The sequence below is a fragment of the Sinocyclocheilus grahami genome, unplaced genomic scaffold (genome assembly GCF_001515645.1).
Source record: "Sinocyclocheilus grahami isolate Dianchi unplaced genomic scaffold, SAMN03320097.WGS_v1.1 scaffold1184.1, whole genome shotgun sequence".
Lineage (NCBI taxonomy): Eukaryota > Metazoa > Chordata > Actinopteri > Cypriniformes > Cyprinidae > Sinocyclocheilus > Sinocyclocheilus grahami.
This window is the reverse complement of record NW_015506363.1, coordinates 63,160-78,893: the sequence shown is the minus strand read 5'-3', so window position 1 is coordinate 78,893 and position 15,734 is coordinate 63,160. Positions and strand designations below refer to the sequence as shown.

General features: G+C 39.6%; 1 protein-coding gene across 2 annotated transcripts in view; it reads left to right on the top strand.

The window, feature by feature from the left end:
* gse1b (Gse1 coiled-coil protein b) overlaps positions 1-15,734 on the top strand; it is a 264,508-nt gene that overhangs the window by 231,933 nt on the left and 16,841 nt on the right. For both annotated transcript variants that reach the window (XM_016253464.1, XM_016253465.1), the window contains 6 exons: positions 3,906-4,117; positions 9,820-9,986; positions 10,621-10,818; positions 12,308-12,487; positions 13,213-13,532; positions 15,095-15,428. In XM_016253464.1, coding sequence (XP_016108950.1) covers positions 3,906-4,117; positions 9,820-9,986; positions 10,621-10,818; positions 12,308-12,487; positions 13,213-13,532; positions 15,095-15,428 — 1,411 coding nt within the window. The remainder of the gene's footprint in view (positions 1-3,905; positions 4,118-9,819; positions 9,987-10,620; positions 10,819-12,307; positions 12,488-13,212; positions 13,533-15,094; positions 15,429-15,734) is intronic.

Genomic DNA, 15,734 nt, shown 5'->3' with positions numbered 1-15,734 from the left:
GTATTGCTTGGGAATAGGGCAGTCCTAAAATTTGACAGACTCAGTGAAAACATCCAGTAAGGATGGTGGACAAAGCAAGATAAACTGAGCTAAATTCAACTTTTTTCTAGTAAAGCATATCAGTGAATATTTTGTCTTGTGGGGGGCTTCAAATAACATGTCAAAGAGAGCACCCTAAAATGTCATTTTATTCATCATTTACCTGGCCATGCCTGTACACGTTTCTTCCGCGTTACATAAAAGAAGAAACATTTTTCAAAATATGTTCTTTTGTGTTCCACAGAAGAAAGAAGTGCTGTGTATTTTTATGCTTCATTACAGTATCAGTATCTCATTTCCAAACTCTACTGGAATCAATTGTGAGTTTGGTCGCTTGTGCATTATGGCGTGTGGAGTTGCTGCCTATGTAGAACGCATAGAATTAGGCTCTTACATGATTTCATCTCAATTGAGATCCTGCTGTGGAAAGAACAGAACTGATGTGTGTTCGTTCAGAATGGTCGGGATATCTACTGTTTTACGGAATGGACCATGTGAGCGCACCAAAAAACAATCACGTTTGTGTTTGTGTGCTGGCCAGCATATGGACTGAGGCGTGTTGAGTTCTGCTCTCACACCAGCTGTGAAATGGGCTGTTTAATTAACTGCTGATGCTGTTCTAATGCAGCTTGAGAAGCGCGTGTGTGTGTGCGGTCAGTGTGAGGCAGAGGTGGGATAATATACGAACCCTCAGAGAACAGAGATACACATTAATCACACGGACACACACACGGACACACACACGCACACACATACACAGTCTCTCTCTTTCTCTGCAGTGTGAAATCTGTTCATTTTAGTGGCATTCAGAGCATGACAGGAAGTGTTGGAACCTCTAGTCCATATATGGGCACAGCTTCCTCTGAGAGCAGCTTGCACAGAGGCATTGCACTGAATACATTTGAATATCATTAGCATCTCATTAACGCATACCAGTTTGACTCAGATGGTGTGTGTCATTGTGAGGCCCATCTGCTCGTGTGTGTGTGTTTCAGCTGAAAGAAAAGACACCCATAGATCTGATGTCTGCCTCTCCTTCACACACACATTCTCTTGTGATGATGTTTGGTGCAGTAATTTAGCGCTAATGCTGTAAAGACACATAAAATATAAATGTGTCTGACAGATCCACACTCACAGGAGCTGCTGGAGGATGATGATGTTTGATGGATGAGCCCGTGCCGGAGTGAATAAAAGAGAAGAAAGCTGTAAGGGCAGGGGGTGGGGGGTGTCTCGCTACACATGTGCCTGCAGTCCTGCTGAATTATTTACTCCGCTATATCAGTGATGACTACAGGCATCACTACACTCTTGTGTAATAGGGAACTGTCTCAGTAGGCAGCAGTATAAGGCATCATAGGCATTACACTTCTGACATGAAAGTTACAAAAGGTAGGCAACTGCCTCATCCCATACCTTATTTTTGTCCGAATTCCAGCAGAATGGCATTCATCGATCATGGATAAGGCAATACCATAATGCAAAAAGTAAATCCAAGATGGCAGTTGTAACCAGACATATGTTGATTATATATTTACAGTTACACAATTAAATTCAGAAATGTATCAATAAAAAAAATATCACAATTAAAATACAGACTGTTTTCAGTAGGGCTGAAATATCAACAGTGGTTTGATCTAAAAAAAAAACAATGAATGATGAAAAATAGAGAAAATGGAGACTTTTGAAGTTGAAGTTAAGTAAGGCTCAGTAAAATGTATTTTCAAAAGATATTTTATCTTGTTTTTTGTTAGTTAGCACTAAAACAACCTCTTAACCATCCTAACCTTTCAAAATAATCATTAGTTGCAGCCCTATTTCAGTTCGAAGAGAGGCTAACGTGTGTGTGTGTGTGTGTGTGTGCGTGTATGTGTGTGCGCAATAGTCAGCCTGTGTTAATTGACTGAATGAGACAGGAGGAGACACTCGGGTATTTACTGGGACTCAGCTGCTAATTGCTCTTGTGGACTCACTCTCACTCTGTCATTCTCTCTCCCTCTCTCTTTCGCTCTATCTCTCTGCATGCATGTTTAATGGTGTGCAGCTGTAATTACTGCAGAAAGTGGCTCCTCACCTCCGCTCACCTTTGCGCCTCCCTTGCTGTTGACAGAAACCTTTGTGGCATTTCTCTTAAAAGCTTTCTTTAGAGAACACCAGCTCCTAATGGCTTCCCTCAAGAGAGGCCTGTTTTACAGACATCATCTGGACTTGAATGTCTTGACACTCAAACAGGGCTGAGATGACTGAAAAGTAGTTCTTATTCAGATTATTATCCCGCTCAATGTTTAAGACATTATTGGAACCAAACCATTCAATGTGCATTTTTATGCCAATGCAAACACAACAAATTACTCTTATGAGCTTGTTCTTCAGTTCTTACTGAAGTGCAAGTCATTCATTTAATCATACCTGACTTGAACCAAGAATCATTACTCTGTTATGTCTTAATTAAGGCTTTTGAGGTTACTTGCCGGGTAAGGTTTGCATTACTGAACGCAAGAGAGGGGAAAAAATAACCCAGATCAGTCACTGTATAAGTGTTTTTGTGTATTTTATTAATACTTTCAGAAATAACCTAAAATTTCAGTAAATATGAGTTTTAGTTGCCCCCACTCCACAAGAAATCCTTAAAATGAATATATTATACAGAAATATATACTGCCATTCTTTTTAAACAACATTAGTCATAAACACCAACCCTAAACAAATTGAAAGGAATGTGCTATACAAATAAGCTTGATATGCTTCACCTAGCCCAACAACCACAAACTGTGTTGAAGTTGCATGTTGTTTCTGCCATGTGTTGTTTGTGAAAACAAGCAGTTAATTCAGAAGATATAATAATAATAAAGCACATTTTTAGGTTACCTGAGAAAACAGTCTTTAAATCTAAAAAAAAAAAAAAACTAAATGGAGCTAAACTCTGCAGGACAATGGGTCCCGAGGGGCAGGGTTGAAGACCTAGGATGTGCATACATGTTGTTACATTGATCTTACATTTAAAGTACCTGCATGCAATTAAACCTGACCTAGTTTTGGAGGTTAGCATGCGTGTATACATTAACCACTTTATATCAAATGCTTCATTGTATGATTTAAGTTCGTAGTAGTTAAAGACACCTAATACAAAGTGGGACACAAGACATGTTTAGCAGAATGACACCTATATTCTGCTTAGCATCATCTATGAGGGTAAATAATGACACAATTTTCTTCCGTTTTGTTTTCTTTCTTTACTTTTTTAAAAATTTTTTTAGGAGAAGTATTCTGTGACGAATATGAAGACTATTCCACATGTGCCACATGGAGTTTTTTGTGCATTGGCTAAGTGTTATGTTAGACCCTGCTCACCTCTCACAGCGGACAGACTGACAGATTGAGAGACAGATGGAGTGTGTGTGTAGATATGTACTAATGATGACAGCTTTTTGAGAGCGATAATTAAGCTCTGAACTGTAATTGGCTGGATGTCCATGCAGATAAAGAATTCCGGACGAACACACTTCAGGACTTTCTTTGTTTTTCTCTCGTCAGAGCTTTTCCTGTCATCTCTCTTCATGAATGCTCCTCCCCCGTTCACTGTCTCCATCTAATGTTTGCAGTAGGCTGTGTGTGTGTCTTTCCACTCCTCCATGAGACATTTATATTTATATAGTATGTCCTTTCCACTTCAAGCTGAACTAGTCAAAAATAAACTGGTGCGCGCACAGCTTTAATCGCAGAGATGCGTAAGAAGCTGGTGCAATGTGTTTGCAATGTGGGTTTGAGTTTGCTTTTATTTATAAGCCACAATCTCCAGATAAATGGCATGAAGTTGATTACAAAATGACTGATAAACTGTTTCTCTCCTGTTTCCTCTCATTTAGCAGGATCTTCCATCAGCAGCGAGTCATCTCCTGTCTCATCTCCGGCCACTAACCACAGCTCCCCAGTCAGTACGCCCAAGCGGGCCCCCATGGGTCCAGTTATAGTGCCTCCCGGGGGCCACAGCGTACCCAGTACCCCACCTGTTGTCACCATAGCACCCACCAAAACGGTCAACGGCCTGTGGAGGAGTGAGAGCCGACCTGTACGAGAGGTAAAGTTAATCATGAAATGAAAGGCAACAGTCTTGTCAGGAACCTTAACATGCAGTTTAGGTAGGCAGCTGAAAAGGAACAGAACATGTAGAATTCTCGCCTGTTCTCGAGAACAGAGGTTCATCACATCTCTGTCTGTATAACACTGCATAGTAATGATTTACAAAAATCTGTTTCAAATAAATGCTGTTTTTTTATGTTTAAGTATCACAATTTCCACAAAATTAAGCAGTTTTAAACTATAATAATGAGAAATGTTACTTGAGCACTAATTCAGCATATTAGAATAATTTCTGAAGGATCATGTGACACTGAAGACTAGAGTAATGGGTACTGAATATTGTACCGTACCATATAGCTTTATTGAAGCAACACGCCTGAGCACTTGAAGCTGTTTGTGGCAGAAAAAATGGCTTATTGCTTTATTCACACAAGTACAGTGCTGGATTTTCATTTGCCTTGTGAATCACAGTGTGTAAGAATGTGTGTGACATATGTTTGGGCGATGCACAGCCGACAACAGGACCAACCCCCCCTCATCATACACACGCCCTCTGCCCCCCAGTGTTAAACAATGGCCCCGCAACGACACTAAACATCTGTGCCCTCATCACCCCCCTTCAGATGCCCGTAATAAGTGTATGTGCGCACTCGCTTTGATTAAGGATTAGGTCATCCTCTAATCCCACTTATCTGCTACTTCTGGCTACTGCTACTCTCAACCTGAGAAACTGGGGTGCTTTTTTCACTGAAATAAAGCTGGCACTCAGCTGGGAGATCTGTGATCCAGACTGAGCGAGAGATGCAGTGTTCTGCTCCAGCTCTGGTCTCTGATCAGCCCTGTCTGTGTGTTGTTCCAGCTGAGGTTGTGTTTGAACACCTCTGACATCACCGTTTATGATAGGAAGGGTCCGACAACACATATTGAAAGATTCTGGGTCGGTATAGTTGAGGGTGAGGGGCAGAGGTGCTCAGACCATAGCTCACAGACACACACACACACACACATACATATACACTGAACAAAGAGCTCTCTGTCTGCTGCTCAACCCTTATTATTGCTGTGTGTGTGTGTGTGTGCATGCAGGGGGGTTAATCCCATAAACTAAGGCTCTATAGATATCCCCGACTGCCTCGACCCCTGACCCTCCAGTTACATAAGCCAGCAGAGTGAGATACTGTCCTGAATTTCAAACTCTCTTTCCGCTCACTGTGAATTCAGTACGATTTTTCTCAATAGTTGTCACACATACACATGTATGAGTTTTACCAAGATGTGACGTGTGAGTGTGGGTTCTTCACTATACTGAGCTGGTGTCTTTTCCTGCCTGACTGCCTGCCAGACAAAAGCCACCAAGGCAGACAGACAGAGAGAAAGACCGAGGAGCCAGGCATCAGGCAACCCTGGGCTCCATCACAACACACTCCTCTTTCATTTTTAATGTGCATAAGCCCCACCGCACACCTGTCACCTTTTACACACACATATATTTATGTAGCTCTATAAAAGAACGACGTCATATTCTTATGTTGTTTTTATAAGTTAATTATAATTACTACAGTCTAACTTGAACCATAACAACCAACCAAAGAAAACAGTAAAACCTTGTTTTTATTTGCATGATTTTTTACATTTATTTTATTATTACTATTATTTTATTATAGTATTATTTTAATTGAGGTCCTGAGGCTTTGTCACATTTGTCCCCAGGCTCTGGCTGGTAAACCGACATGTATACGCAGAGCTTGTATGTAATTCAGTCAATGACCAGAAGAGGGCGTAAGAGTTATTTATATATTATTACATCTTGTCTTGTTTTGGATTTTAGAAACAAATAGCCATAAAAAAATCAGGATTGAGTGAATCACACAAAGATGGGTAAATCTCAGGAAGCTCTCTGGGCGTATTTCACCCTAAAATCAGTTCTTTGTGTAATGTGAAGAAGAAGGAGAAAACAAACCCTAAATGCCCAACAATCATGCTTATAAAGTTTTGAATGTATGACTGTATTTCTTTTAGGCTTATAGTCTACATCAGTATGTGACTAATATGATCAGTTAAGGAATTTACAAGTTCATGAATTTAAAAGACTGTGAAATGGGATAGATAAAAATGTCTATACTTTGTGCGCCATATAGGCTAATATAATAGTATGTTAGGTTAGGTTAATATAATAATTTCTAACTTTACAAACTTTTGGTCATTTTTTTTTTATTCAAAATAAAATGTTAATTTATTAATAATTTTCATTTCTGATAACTGTTTGCTGTGGTCATGCAGGTTTGTTTACACATTAAACTCGTGGCCACAGTTACCTTACATAGTTGCAAAATGATCTTGTGGCCACGATTTAATATCACGTTCCTACAAGTTAATATGTCGTGGCCACGACAAAACTAAGTCAACCGAATGTGTTCCCTCTCCGGTCACCGCAACATTGCTCTCTTTTTATTATTATTATTATTATTTATTTTTATTTTTTTTACTTGGACGTACAAAACGTTCAAGGGTACAAAACTATTACTATGGTGGTATCCTAAGGTACAGAATATAAATCTAATATCTATATGCCCTATTTACCCCTAAATCGTACATATTAGTACATTAAGTGTACATATTAGTACCTTTTGATTGGGTATCGCCCCAATGACATTTTTCTTTCCTGAGATTCTAACAGCTTCCTTTAACTGCATCTATACTCACAGTATAGCACAACCTCTCATAGTTTATTGCTTAAACAAACAACCAGCAGTTTCCTAGTGAAGGAGAGAGATCAAATGGAAGACGTTCACAGCATTTGACAGAGCCAAAGATCTTGTTCAACTTGATTTATGAGAAGCACAGAAATGGCCTTCAGACTCAGTTAATGGTGCTTTATGGATTTAAATAACCTCTGTAAGCTGCAGTTAAATGTCATTAGCCTCTCCACAAACAAAGAAAAAGCAATGTGGCTAATGGCAAGGTCTTTGCCTTCTCCGACAGTCTGTTCTCTCTCAATAAATGGATCAGGGTGGGGATGTCCTTCTCAGGTTTACCTCACTAATCTGTGATTTTGACTTCTTTTGTCATACCTGAACCACTTTTCTGCCTGGCTGCTCATCGTACACCTCCCTCTCCACTTGCAAGATTAAGAGAGGAAGACACAGATCAAGGGGTGCATGTATGTGCACAGTTTGAGGTTGCTTTGTTGCTAAGTGAAACGTGTTATACAACAAGAGGCGAGGGGAGAGGAAGTCACAACATTAGAAGTGTTTCATATTTGATGTCGCCTGTAGTTAGTGGTCCTCTAAATATGGCTTTACTGTAGCACTGATGACCTGTGTGTACAGCAGTGTGGTTCCATGCATGAAAATCCCATTCATTTTCTCAATGGAGAAATGGAATTTAAGCAATAACATATAGACCTCTAAAGACAGACCTACCTTGAGTTTGGAAGTTTTTAAACAACAGTATATGCTTCTGTCAATTAATTTCAACTTAATGTTTTTTATGTTTAATAGCCATACTGTACATCATACTGTACATAGCTACTGTACATCAGTGGTTCCCAACCACGTTCCTGGTGCACCAACACTGCACATTTTGCATTATCTTTTTTATCTTATACACCTTGGTTCAAAAAAATCAGAAAAAAATACTTTTACTATTATTTGCAATTTACTATTACTATTATTGGAAATCCACAGTTAGGCTAGATATCTGTGTGAATTTGGGGTGGGATATGGGGTGAGTCGAACTGGAATGGCCCAAATGAACAATTCAAAATTGTCATTTTTACTAGGGCTGGTCCGAATACCATTTTTTGAGTAATCAACACCGAATATTCGAAGCTTCGGAGGGAGGGGGATGAACATATTCTTCTCTCAACATGTATCTACACCAAACGCCGCGACAAAATACAATAGACTACTCTGGATGCGGCTTGGCGCGACAAATTCCCGACAGTTTTCTATTTATGACGCACTGACACAAATTTCAAATTATATTCAACGGTCGCTTTGAAGTGTCCAGTGTAGACAGACTTTAGCTGTTGCTGCGCGGCGCGACACGACAACTGTCGCGTCCGGTGTAGACACGGTGTACTAAAGGCAGTAATCTCTGTGTGTCTATTATGTCGAGAACTGTTCATCCAATCGACTTCACGCGTGGCGGGTGTGTTGCTGCGGACCCAAGGGAGTGCAGTGTTGCATTTTGGTGCAATATGGACATGCAACACATTCAGAATTAATAAACCTTTAATAAACTACAGAACAGCGCGAGCCGGAAGCGGCGCGCCTCACGCGGGCAGGGCATATATTCTCCAAGAACGGACACTGCACTAGTGATACAAAACACACAGGTCTGTTAAGAGCAATACTTTTAATATAGACAAATTATTATTAGGCTGGGCTACTGTAAGTTTTTTTATGACTGCCTATTTCGCAAGTATTTTCCAAACAAATTAAGTGCATGTTTTTATCATGTGTAAAATTACTGATTAACATGGCGGATAAAAGCAGCTTGTTTTTGTTTACACCAACAATATACTATAGGCGTACTACTTACAGAACTCAGATGATTTTTCAAACATAATGTGCTGTTGTGGTAGGCCAGTTTCAAATCGCATATTTGACACACTGCCTTTGTCTTGTCCTCACTCAATTTAAAGTGCTCCCACACAACTGAGGTCTTTGGCATTTTTGTCTTCTCTTCCAGATGAACTGAGTCATGACGTTCACTCATGGGCGATTCATATTCAAGCGCGAATGAGAACCGTTTAGCGGACGATGCCAGGTGTTCGAGAAAACAAAGAATATTTGAATCTCAGAATTGAAAATCGAATGCCAACCCACCGAACGAATATTCGAATATTCTGGTCCAGCCCTAATTTTTACATGAGAAAAAACATGAGCACAACACAGTTTAGAGCCAGAGAAATAGCCTATTGAGTCTACCTTCATTTTGCCCAGGTAAAAATAGTTAAAGGGGTCATATGATGCGATTTCAATTTTTCCTTACTCTTTGCAGTGTTACAAGCGCTTGGTGCATAAAGAAGATCTGTAAAGTTGCAAAGACTAAAGTCTCAAATCCAAAGAGATATTCTTAATAAAAGTTCAGAGTCAGCAACACCTACCTAAAACGGCTCGTTCTAACATGCCCCCACATATCTACCTCACTATGTGGGAAGATTTGATGGTGAGGGGCGTAACATTTCCGTCTCACGCTTGAGGTATTCGGCCAATCACAACGCACTGGATAGCTGGCCAATCACAGCACACCTCGCTTTTTCAGACCGATGAGCTTTGTAAAAATCGACGCGTTTCAAAAAGGCGGGGCATAGAGGAGAAACAATAATGTACATTATGTGGAAAATAATGTGTTTTTTTACTTTAAACCGCATAAACGCATTTCATTACACCAAATACACAAAATAATGTTCTTTTTACCAGCATCATATGACCCCTTTAAAAAAATATTATTATTATTAGTTTAATCTTGTTTTGTGGGGCTGGAGCATGTGACGTATAAATGCCTCTAGAGAGCATCATCTGCACTGGTTTGCGCCACATCAAGCATAAACAAGGTTTTACATGCTGTTGAAATTTTTAGGCACATCTGAGAAGTGCTGTACATTTTGGAGTTTGCTTGGCAAACATGGGCTGCATGTGAAGCTGTAGTAGCGCACTTCTCACACAAAACGCTCCTCTCTTCTCTGTCTAGGCTGAGTCAGGTCCTCGTGGAATCTGCCGGGACAGGTTAAGTTCAGAGGCTTCTTCTACCCAAGAGAAAGGGGGTCCCACTGTCCCGACCCACCTAATTGGAAACCCTTATGCATTTGGCTTGACGCCCGCGTCTGTGATGCAGGACTCACGCTTTCAGCCTCTTAAGTGAGTATTACTTACGAACTGTGGGAAATTGACTTCACTGCTAGGCCTTTAGTCTTTCACTGATCAATCAGCCTGGACTTGTTTTAATTGATTCAAGGAATACATTGTTCCAGTGGTAACACAGATGAACACAGTCACTCTTAAGCACAGCATGTCAGACTGTTGTAGCCTGCCTACTATCGCTATTTAGATTTTAGAGATATTTTATGTTATGAAATATTTTTGGTTCATTATGAAACTGTGGCGGGGCAGATTAGATGCAGGCCACCACAATCTTGGTAATTAATGTTTAGATAACTGTTTATTATTAGCTCCGGTCCAGTAAATAATTTAGAACATATTTTAATAATGTTTTATGAAAATGTTGACATTAATTTTAACTAAGATAAACAAATGCTTTATAAGTATTTTTCATTGTCAGTCCATGTTAATTAATTTTAACAAATGGAAACTTATTGTAAAGTGTTACCATTCCACTTTGTTACAATTTTGTTCATGCTAAAAACTTTAAGGTGTGTGGAGAGGCCCTAATACCTGCCATCCCTTTTCAGACACAACTCGTGACGTCATTCTTGGCCAATTTTTTTTTATTGGTTATATTGCTTTAAGTTTTTTTCCTCTATTTCACTGACAGCCTGCCCCGTCAGATGCCCCATACTCTGCCCCCGGCCAGTGTTCCTGAGGAATATCTGAGGGGGTTTCGTCCTTATGCCACAGCCGAGGAGCTACGCATGCCGTCTTTACCCCTGGGGCTTGATCCTGCCACTGCTGCAGCTGCTGCTGCTTACTACCATCCTGGATATCTGCCCCACCCCTCCTTCTCACACTACAGGTACACAAACATGCAACGACTAAAGTCGCGGTCACTCTAGACTTTGAGCTTGCGAAATTCGTTCGGACGGTGCTGCGAAAAGGAGCGGGAGCAGGATATGACATCACGCGCCAAAATATCCCCACTAGTCATAATTCTTTTCTATTTAAGTGATTACAATCAGTCACAATATAGTATATGATGTATAGTTAATCAAGTACACATGCACACATACAAAAAAAATCACATAAAATTACTCGTTTCACTGTTCAAACGTGCCATCCGCTCCTGTTTCCCTTGCCACCGCAAACCAAGGTTTTCTTTTTATATGATTTTTGTAATCTTTTAAAGTTGTGTTGTATAAAGCAGGAAGATGCGACACTGCTAAAATTAGCAATTCCTCCATTTCTGTACCAAGAGGTCACTTTGTGAGGTTTTGATCTTCTATTGGTCTCACGCATTCACGTGACGCGAATTCGCAGGTCAGAGTTCACCAAACTTGAACTTTGCTACGCAGCGAAATATCTTTGCACAGCCTTGCGTTTCCGGTCTGACATTCGCATGCGTATGAATGGAAGTCAATGGAATGAAAAGTCTAGTGTGACCGCGGCTTAAACGCATTTAAAACCCTGGAGATATTAGCTGAGATTTGAGATTTACTGTAAACTAAACCAAATTAAGTGATGATTCTGTCCTTATTTACTCACTGTCAGGTTGTTTCCAATCTGTGTGACTGTCTTTCTTCCATGGAACACAACAGGAGACATTAAGCAGAATGTTCACACTGCTTATTTGCATGCACGGATATTAATGGCGATTTATTCTGTTCTGCTCCAAAAAGCACCATTATAGTAGTCTATACAACACTATAATCATAGTTATTCACCGATAATTTGAGCATAAATGGGGACAGTATTCGGTTTTATTCTGTTTTAGTTCTTATAGCAATGACATGGAAGTTAAAGGATGATAAATACAACTATACAGTTTTAACAATCAATCAATAATAATCACCTAATTCTATGAGAATAAGGAAGTCCACACCACCACTATAAAATAAGGACTGATGAATGATAAAATTATTGACAGCCAATCAGATTCCACCCGACTTTAAAGAGCTTGAGAATTTAAAGTGGCAGCATGCCACATATCTGCAGCATGATAACTGCAGCAGATAGAACTTATAGAACACTAATATAGTTATCTTTATAGTTACTGTTCTTGGTGTGAGTGGGACTTAATGTACTGCACAGGAAAGACTAAAGGTGTAACATATCATTTTTGTACCACCACATCTCCACAATGGGACCTTTCCCACAGCCACTTGTTGCATGGCCAAACAGCCCTAAACCCAATTTGTGTCAGTATTTCTGTGTAGGGCTGGTCAGAATGCTCAGATAAACAGATCAATGTTTAGAAAGAGCCTCAGTGTTTAAATTATTTCAAGCAATCAACCTATGAATGGCTTATTTATAGCTGTCTAAGTTTCTTCCTATTTTAACTCTCTTAGAATGGATGATCCATTCTGTCTCTCAGCGCTGAGGTCGCCATTCTATCCGTTGTCTGCAGGGGGTGCTCTAACTCATCTTCACCCATCTGCAGTACACATGCACCTGCCTGGGGTGCGTTACCCTGGAGACCTAAGCCACCCATCACTGTCCAGCCTACAGTCAGAGCGCTTGTCAGAGAGGTACACAACAACACCATGACACCTTGACGTAAACAATGGAAAAAATGGAAATATATATTAATGCATTACAACTTGATGAATCACTATAGCATATTATATTGTACCGCTGTCATTTTTTGTAATGGTAATGGCCATAAACTAATTTCATGACATTATATCTAGATGTAGTACTGTAGTAAAATTTCAGACTTGATAATATTTGATTATTTTTTTAATAAATAGCATTGGAAAAAATATTTTTTGTCTTATTGTATCGCACACTCTGATTTACAGCAGACTGAACTAGAGATAAAAAATCTAAATATGTAGTGCTGGGGAGACGGATTAATTTTAGTGAATTTGCCGTATTTAGTTTGTTCATCTAAAACAGAGTCGCTGTGCATACAACTGTGCAGAATTTTTCAGTACTATCTTGTACACAAAAAATTATTATATTATAAATACACTATCAAGAACATAAGTATTGCTCTGACTGCATCTAATAGTTAAAAAATATTACCCATTTTAAACAGCTTTAATGCAGTTAGATGCTGTTTATTAATGGCTTGTAGTGTAACCTCGAAAGGGGAGATTGACTAGTTTAAATTTATGAGTAGCTTGTTGCTGGACAAACTTTATAAGTAGCTTCACCAACAATGACATTCACAGACAAACAAAAACACATATTTGCGCTATGTTTCTGTAGTTTGAGCTCATCAGTGTGTGTGTGTGTTGTGTCTTCACAGACTCCAGATGGAGGACGAGCTGCGACAGAGAGAAAGAGAACGCGAGCGCGAGAAAGAGCGGGAACGAGAGGCTGAGCGAGAAAAGGAGCGTGAGCGAGAAAGGGAGCGAGAGAAGGAGCTGGAGCGTGAGAGAGAGAGGGAGAGAGAAAGGGAGAGAGAAAGGGAAAAAGAGAGAGAGCGTGAGAGAGAGATAGAGCGACAGAAGGAGAGGTCAGCACGAGAGAAGGCTGTGGAGAGCCACTATCTGGCTGAGCTTCATGGGCTGAGAGGTCCCCCAGACGACAGAGCCAAACCTGACAGAATCACTACGAACAGACCTGGTATGAACGTTGATTTCCATATGCCAAAGCAACTGAACCACAAAAACATGCTTAGTAGCATATCTTTTGTTGTACTAGTTTCAGCAATTTTATACTCTGGTTTAAGTACACAGTGAAATGTGAATTAAATAAAATTATTAAAAATATACCATCATGATGTATGGTATAAAAAGTTAAGAGTGGAACGTTACATGTTTTTGTGAGATTCACTACACTTAGTCCCACTCCAGATAATTGTATTTTATAAGTTGCAATGTAATGTATGTAGCAAGAAGTCTGGCTTACCTAATAGAGTGAAGTCTTTCACTTCACAGGAAGATCGAGTTGTGACATTTTGATTATGAGGAGCTAGAAAAAAAGAAAAGAAACATATGCATGGATTAATCATTCAGAATAAATTCAAATGGAATGGGTGAGCTTCCATTTCATGCTGACTTCAAGTGGATATGAAGTCAGTCAGTCAAGTTAACATCATTTAGTACATACATTTCCACCATAATCATAATTATATAACAAACAAGACAAATGTAAACATTAAAAAAAAGTCCTGTCATAGCTTTTGTAGCAACATCACCACCACCTTTACAGTACAATAACCTGTGATGTCACGGGGATTGGTTGTCTTGCCATTAACATTCAATATTAATACAGTTTGTGCTTGTTAGACAAAGAAAGACCGTCAAGTTTATTTGTAAAGCCCTGGAAATGACATGCGGAAGAAAAATTAAATATTGTTGCCACAACTTATTAATTAATTCCCTCATTTTAGTTAAATTGTGGCCATGTTGTACTAATTTGTTCATTAATTTTAATTTAACAAGGGAATGAATTAATTAAATGTGGCCACAAATTAATAAGTCATAGAAAGCAAGTTTAATTATGTTTCCCTACAAAGATACAATTCCTAAGTTCTTTGTATTGAACTTTAGTGTTTCTATTTTAATGAACTTTTAAAGTTTGAATCACATTAAAAGCATAATTTGTACAATGTAAATTATTTGCATAAATAATTAATTAAAAATAAGTTTTACAGTGTTAAAGCAAAGGACGCAAGTGTACATTTTCAAGTCCTGCTAAAACGGAGAACAGTACTGCTTTGCTGGCTAGTGGCACTGAAAAGAAGGAACGCTCCTCCAGAGTGAAATTAACATTTTTGGAGGAAGATTACATTGAAGAGAAGACCTTTGAGTCAGGCAAGTTAGTTGTTCACAGCAACAAGAGACTTAAACATGAAAGTCAACCAACACTGGTATATAAACAACTATGTCGCAGGAACGTGGTGGCTCACTAGCTGGATTGCTAGGTAGAAATTACGAAAATATATTTGTCATATCTGTGGTTTAAACAACTTTTTTTGAATCAGATTTTAGGCAAAGTTGGTTTTATAATATATCCTGGTGCCGAACACATGCACATTTCATTACCACTTTAACACAACAGCCAATCAGTTCAAATGTGATTTTGCCTTAAGCATCACATTTCACTGCATTATATAATCTTTGTTTCACCTGTGTGACCTGTCATTCTGTGCAGCTAAACATTATGACTATAATTTCCCCCAGATAAAACCAAAGAGCCCACCCTTACAACCCCTAAACCAATCCAGCCTGGACTTCACCATTCTCTAAACTCCACCCATCACCCCGTGCCCAGCCTTGTCTCTGCCCATGGCATGTATTTGGGCCCTGGAGGGGCGGGACCTGCCAGTCTGACAGCGGCCACCATGCTGCTGCGCAATAATGAGGAAGAGCGCTGGTTGGCCCGGCAACGGAAGCTACGACAAGAGAAAGAGGACAGGCAGTACCAGGTTTCAGAGTTCCGTCAGCAGGTCCTAGAGCAGCACCTGGACCTCGGCAGACAGGGGGAAATCGCAGACCTGCATATAGAGGGACACGGGTAAGGACATTTTCACACTGGAGGTTGTCATACAGATGTATGCATTCCCTGCGCTTTGAACATATTTGTTGTTTAATGACAAAAATTCAGCCTACAATATACAAGAAGTCACACTTTTTTACTACAATTTTTACTATCATATTCAGTTATTGAGATACATTAACATATGTCATCTAGGAAAATCAGAAATGCTGGATTATGAAAAACTAAGCAGGTATGGGTGGTGATAAAATCATTATAAATCAGGACCCATCATAGCCGCGGGAACGTATTTTGAGCTGGGGGGGCTGATAAATAAAACGGGGG